The sequence below is a fragment of the Suricata suricatta genome, chromosome 9 (genome assembly GCF_006229205.1).
Source record: "Suricata suricatta isolate VVHF042 chromosome 9, meerkat_22Aug2017_6uvM2_HiC, whole genome shotgun sequence".
Classification (NCBI taxonomy): domain Eukaryota; kingdom Metazoa; phylum Chordata; class Mammalia; order Carnivora; family Herpestidae; genus Suricata; species Suricata suricatta.
This window is the reverse complement of record NC_043708.1, coordinates 51,133,890-51,141,138: the sequence shown is the minus strand read 5'-3', so window position 1 is coordinate 51,141,138 and position 7,249 is coordinate 51,133,890. Positions and strand designations below refer to the sequence as shown.

The 7,249-nt window shown below is 38.2% G+C and overlaps 1 protein-coding gene across 1 annotated transcript in view; it reads right to left on the bottom strand.

Moving 5' to 3' along the window:
- MIS18BP1 (MIS18 binding protein 1) overlaps positions 1–6,873 on the bottom strand; it is a 45,710-nt gene extending 38,837 nt beyond the window's left edge. The window contains exons 1-2 of the mRNA XM_029951702.1: positions 6,481–6,873; positions 2,281–2,912 (exon numbers count right to left, since the gene is read on the bottom strand). Of these exons, the coding sequence (XP_029807562.1) occupies positions 2,281–2,821 (541 nt within the window). The 5' untranslated portion in view covers positions 2,822–2,912; positions 6,481–6,873. The remainder of the gene's footprint in view (positions 1–2,280; positions 2,913–6,480) is intronic.
- Positions 6,874–7,249: the final 376 nt, after the last annotated feature.

Genomic DNA, 7,249 nt, shown 5'->3' with positions numbered 1-7,249 from the left:
CAGATAGCTGTGAAATTAGGTGATTAACTAGTTGGTACCTAACCTTCTAATTTCTGTATAAGTCTAATTACATGAAATAGAAGTGGGGGTTTTGATTTTTTACTTTGCTTTTCTGTTTGGAGTATCATTGTAACTACTGTATTGTAAATGACGGAAAATAATTGCATATGTTAAAAAAATAAATTGTGTAAAAAAAAAAGATGTGGTATATATATACACAATGGAGTATTACATGGCAATGAGAAAGAATGAAATCTGGCCACTTGTAGGAAAGTGGATGGACCTTGAGGGTGCCATGCTAAGTGAAAAAAGTCAGGCAGAGAAGGACAGATACCATATGTTTGCACTCATAGGTCTAACAGGAGACCAGGAAAAACCTGATGGAGGACCAGGGAGAGGGGAAGAGGGAAAGAGAGTTGGGGAGAGAGAGGGACGCAAAACTTGAGAGACTACTGAATACAGAAAATGAACTGAGAGTTGAAGGGGAAGGGGGAGGGGGAAAAGAGGTGGTGGTGATGGAGGAGGGCACTTGTGGGGAAGAACACTGGGCATTGTATGGAAACTAATTTGACAATAAACTATTAAAAAAAACCCAATAAAATATTTTAAAACCACACTGCCCATATTTCTCTGCTCTCTTCTAAGAGTTGTCTATATTCACCACTGTCAATTTCTCTCCCTCTCTTGAACTCTCTTGAATCATGTTTTTGCTCCTATCACTTCAACCAAACTCCCCTCAATAAAGCCACAATGACCCTATTGTTGCTAAATCCAGCACTCAAATCTCATCCTTCATCTTACTTGACTCATTAGCAGCATTAGATACACCCAAAGACCCCTTCTTTAAAGCATTTTGTTCCTTTGGCTTCCAAAGTATCATTTCCGGTTTTTCTTCTTCCTCATCTTCTTCTTGTTGCTTTCACTACATCTTTTACTTTAAATTCTAAATTTTGGGGTGCTCCAGGACTCATCATTTAACGTTTTCTCTTTCTACACTTACTCCTTGATGATCTCCTTTAACAATTCTTCAAATACCATTTAGGAGCTAATGATTCCCAAATGTATTTTTCTCACCTGAACCACTTCCCTAAATTCCAATCAATTTTTTCAACAGCCTAATTTACATCTACACTTGTTTTTATGTATTTATAATTTTTTTAATATTTACTTTTGAGAGAGAGAGACAGAGTGCGAGTGGGTGATGGGCAGAAAGAGAAGGAGACAGAATCTGAAGTAGGCTCCAGGCTCTGAGCTACCAGCACAGAGCTGGACGAGGGGCTCGAACTCAAGAACTGTGAGATCATGACCTGAGCTGAAGTTGGACACTTAACCAAATGAGTCACCCAGGTGTCCCTACACTTCGATTTTTAATAGATCTAGCAAAATTAATATACCAAAAATATAATTACAGAGCCCCCTGCCCTGTCTATTACATTTCAGTTAAATCACTATATCCTTCAAGTTACTCTAGCAGAAAACAAACTCAGAACCAATCAAACAACAAGAAAACACCCTCGAGCCACCTTTTGTATCTTTATATTCCACACCCTCTCTATGAGCTCTTCCTTCAAAATATACCCAGAATCCAAGCACGTATTATCTTCACTGCTACCACCTAAACCAAACTAACACTATCTCTCACTAGATTACTGCAGTAACTAATTCAAATTGACAGTGAGGGATATTTCTAAAATACAAGTCAGATCTTGTCACTTCTCTGCTTGGAACCCTCCACTGATTCCTGAATTTGCTCACTTAATAGCCCAAACTCTTATAGTCATCAGTAATACTCTATATTATCTGACAGTTAGTTATCCCCTCCTCCCCACCTCTGTCCACTTAGTCCATGATTTACTAACCTCATAACTGGTCCTTGAATTTGAGGAATACTCCTATTTTAGGGTATCTGTACCAGTGTTACCTTGGCTGGATTATCCTTCCCAATTCCTCCAAGATATCCATCTGTATCTATCACCTCCTTCAATTTTCTGGCTCAAATGTCATCTTCTCATTGATCCATACCCTGACCACCAGATGGAAAATTCCAACCTACTCCAACTCTCCCCATCACCCCTATTCTGCTTTTTCTTTCCATAGCACTTCTCTTCTATTGTACCATAAAAACTACTTATTTAAATTTCTCTCTCCCACACCTGAACATGAGCTAGGGCTGGAATTTTTGTCCATTTTGTTCACTCATATCCTGATTACCTAAAACAGCATAAGACACAGTAATCATAATACATTATAGCTTTGCAACCAACATATAATAAAACTAACCTCTTGATGAACTGTTATCTGATTGGAAGGATTTGTTGTTTTCCTTTTCTTCACAGACGTAGGTATGCTGCAATACTCTTTTCTCAGCTCCTTTAGAAGTGAAAATTTTCTTCTCACTTTTTGGTGGTTCCAACAAACTACTGTTGCCTGATGCTTGTTCTTGTTTGTCACGCAGTACTTTTTCTTTCATTCTTTGAAATATTTTTCCTGGTGATTCATAGGTTGTTTTATTTTTTAATCTATCCTTGTTGGGCTTTATAGCACTGATATCAAGAGAGCTGTTAGAGGAAGTAGCCTCGGCTAGCATGGTAGAATGAAATATTTTTTTATTATTAAAATTTGCCATTTCTAGGAAATGAGTCTTTTTGTGGTCATTCAATTTTAAAGAGGGGTTCTGATATTTTGCCAAGTCTTTTACAGGAGTAAGTGTGCCTGCAGGAATGCTGTCAAAAAAGATTGCATGCATGGGCATATTTCTTCCTTGAGAAGATGTCTCTGAAGGCAAAGGAAGTCCTGGATGTTTCAAAGGTGTTGCAATCATCTTGATAAACAGCAGCTAGTTTTCTCTAACAGATAATTCACTTAACTGTAATTTTCAGGATAGTAGACCTTTAGCAGAGGTCCAGAAGAACCTGTAGTTCAATGTAAAATCAAACTTTACCAAGTTCTGATGCAAAAACCTTATTTGCTTTCCATAACAATATTATACTATGGATTAGTTGATTCATAACAGCACTGGAGAATCTATAGCTCACAAATCTAAGGTTTTATATTTTTGTTAAAGTCTCATTTTATTATTTTAGATGAGCAGTTGGTCTTTAAGTTTACTTCTCTAGAAAAAGCAGCATTCATCTAATCATCTACTTATAAACCCTAAGAATTGAATATTGAGTATTTGATTTCTAAATATACTTGGACCTCAAATCCTGCAGGTTCCAATCTAATATTTACATCAAAAAGCATTAAATTACACCTGCATATGGTACTATATTAGACTACAAAAGATTAAATTTCACAAACATAACTTTTCCCTTTAAGCACTTAAACTTAAGGCAGCTGCTATGATATGTCCTAATGAAAGCAGAAAAATTCATTCAATTTTTTAGCTAAATCATCCCCAATCCTGATTTTCTTGTGCTGCAGAACATTTTAACCATGAGGTCTTTGTTGAAATACTCTCAAGTCAAAAGTAAATTATACTCATTATGATTTTTTAAAAAATTTAATGCTATTTAGAATTTTTAGAGGCAATCATGTATTTGAGGATACAAGTCTTAGACTTGTTTTAGCTTGTTTTTATAAATACATTTTATTTCCCACACCTAGGAATTAAGATTCTAGGTGACCAACCATACAGTTGCAATCTATTACTTAGTAAATAAATAAAAGATTTCCACCCAAGGTGCTTGGAACTTACTAATTTCAACTTACTGCATCTCCTATTGCTGAATTTACAACTAATTGGTCTTTAACATCATATAAACATAAAAAGCCACCACAGAAAATATTATTCAGTCCTATCAAAGACTCAGCTATCTTTATCTACATAGCTTTTGTGAGAAATAGGCAAGCTAAAAATTCATACACAAGTAGAATTTTATCCAATAGTTTATAAGAGGAAAAAAAGGAAATATTCCTCAAAAACAAGACTCAAGGCTATCTTGGGTCTAGGCTTGTAACAACAAAAATCACTAAACTCTTCCTCAAAATGTTAAATCAGTAAATACTAATGCATAGATTTATAGGTTTGGCAATGTGCCAGTGATAAGAATCCTGTGCTGGGAGTTAAAATACTCACTAGCAGTTCACTTTAAACTCTCAAAATAAAAAATGAATAAATTGAGCCAATTGCACAAAAAAGGGGCAAAGTATGTGCAGGTTTATACAATCTCAATTCCTCACAACCTAAGGAAATGCTCAACAGGACGTATAAAATACAAATAAATTAGTGGAACTGAAAATGGGCCCAATCTGTAGTAGACATACACATTAGTTTTTTCATTTAAAGGCAGATAACGATGGTCCTACTGAAAGGCTTGAAGAACCAGCGTCTAACTCCTCTTTCATGTTGCCCAACCTCTTCCCTCCCGGTTCAGGGATGCTGAAGGATGGAGGTGAGCAGTCAATATCCTGAAAAACTTCAATTCCATCCCCTCTCCAAAAAAGACACACAAGATTCCTAGAAGCCCCTATTTCCCACTATGTGATAAACAGCAACTCAGCAGAAGCCCAAAGAGTTGGCAACAGTTGTCTGTGTTCAGGGTGGCTGGAAGAAGAGAGAATGTAGAGGAAAAAAAAATTACCTAGGATTTTTTCACCTATAGCTATGCAGAACAGATACAGAAGAAAACAGGAAGTCACTTGGTAGAGGCCAAAAACTCAAAGCCCCATTCTCCTAGTTAAAAGAAGAGCAAAGCAGAGAAAACAGATTATAATGCTAAAAGACTGATAAAAGAGACAGATGTTAGAGGTTGAGGATTCAGTAACATGCATTCCTAAGTTGAGGAAAAGAGCGTCCTAAAGGCCAAGCATACTTGACCGAACAAATGAAGATCACTAGCAAGCAATGGTTAGTTCCTATGTGGACTAGAGAAAGGAAGGTGAATTCTAAAACATTATGCTTGTGCTACACTAAGTGCTTAAAACTATTTGGAGAATCTAATCTTTGCGTTTATCCAGAAAATTGGCAAAAGCTGAATGTGCTAAGAAAAATTTGCTATTTATTTAAAATAAACACAGACATGCTTCAAAAATCATTATATGAAAAATTTAGCCATGAGCACTTATAGTGTATGTAAGTATATAAGGCTAAACAACTGTTATTATCATGAATAGGATTCTGAATATAACTGTTACTCTTCTTCCCAAAATTACATGAAAAGTTTTTCTAGGAATTTACTGTTATGGTAACAATAGTAATCAAATTATTATTATAATGGAAAGAGTCAAAAATCCTAAAGAACACTAACCAAACTGGGAGGTGGAGGTGGGGAAAATGAAACAAATTTTAAGCTAATTGGCAACTGACACATTTGGGGTGGGGGTAAACCCAGCACTTGACATATAATATAAATAACATTCAAAGAGACCAAATGAATCAATTTTAAAAAATGATCAACACGGAAAATGGCCAAAAGGCATGAAAGGCAATTACTAAAGAATACAAAAGGCCACCCAGGGAGTCAAATGACACTTTCATTTCACCAATAAGTGAAGAGATGCAAACTAAAACAGTGGGACTTCTTAAATTTAGAAGATTGGTAAAGACTAATTTCAAAATACAGGTGTGCATGCTGTTGATCAAGAAATTCCACTTCTAAATTTTTTTCTTACAGAAACTACTACGTAAGAGTTCAAACATATATAAGTGGTAATAACAGTGGATACTTACTGCATATGTCAGAGACTACATAACCTTACAGCAACTCTTCACAGTTCTGAAGATGTTAAACAAGTACTATACAGGAACATTCACTGAGGTACTGGAGAAATTATGAACAACCTAAAGCTTCACCACTATGGAACGAAATTCTGCTACATCCATACAATTGAATTCTATATATTCAATAAAAAGATATATGCCTCTATATGTACCAACATAGAATATAGTTAGGATATACTAAAAAGGAAGCAGTAGAACAGGACGTACAATTACAGTAAACACACAAGAGCATAAGCATAGGGGGTAATATATGGAAATTATACCAAATTCTAAACAGTGTTTAACTTTGAAGAGGAGAATGAAGGGGCCCTCCATTTTCTAAATAATTTTATTAATATCTACCTGTGTTTGCAACCAAAGTGAAATTTAACCAGAGAAAAAACAAAAACAAAAACCAAAAACCATGAGCTCGATGGATCAACTCTTTCTATAGCACTGTGGATCTTGGGGTCCAAGGGCAGTGATGCACATAAATCTTTCTATCGTAAAGCTTTTTTTCTTACTAGAAGCGATTTTAGAACAAGGGCCTAGAGCGTTCACTATCAAAACGAATCTGAACGAATAGGGGTCTACTCTCTTGATAACTGCAGTAGACACGCAACAAATATGTACACAACGAATGAGTAGTCGTGAAACTCCTACCCAAACCAGAAATGTACAGAAGTCCACGCGGACCGAGAATGCTGATGGGCTGGGACCCTCAGCGCCAGAGGGGACCGAAGGCAGGGGGCGAAGGAAGCCGGGCAAGGAGTTCATACCTTGGGTGAAGGGCGTGAAAGAGCTAGAAGGCGGCAGTCCTGGCTTGGCTTCGCGTGGGCTGGGCCGGGCGCCCCGGGGCTCGCACCTCTGGTCCAAGTCAGTTCCAGCCCCCCCGTAGCCCGGTCCCAGGTGACCCTCACCCTCTCAGCGAGGTTCCCTGACACAACAGTTTGGGAATTCAAATTTGAAGAGACCGCCCCACAGCCAGCCCCGGATTGGCGCGCTCCGGAACTGCGTCACCGTGCGACTCAAGAAAACGAGGGGTGGCCCCGTACCGCGTGGGGAACGTGGTTTCCACAACAAGTGGGTAACCCCAAGCTGCCACGAGCTCGGATCTAGTCTTCGGCGGAATTCGTTTCGCTTACACAGGGAGCGCGCCCCCAGCGCGTCCCGCCGCTCCTCCCGTCATGCTCTGGGGCAGGAAGGATTACGTCAGACGTCGGCTGCGTTCTGCGGCGCTCTGCGGTTTCTTAAGTTTGGTCTTTCTCGGCTACTGTCCTACCCTACCGTTTTGGTAACAGGTGGTGTGTGGTGTTTGTAGCCTACCAGTCTGAGGAAACAGCTTGCCGAGTACGTTTGAGAGAGCTTTCCCTGGCTACCAGAAAATTGAGAACAAAAAAGAGTGTTTTGTACTTGAAAGGATAATATACTTAATACAAAGTTACACTTGCAATGGGATGTTTAGTTTGAGCTATTTCCCCAAGAAGTGTGGTGGTTTTTGAACTTGAACTTATCGAATCCCCAAAGTTTTAATCTTCACGACTCAGG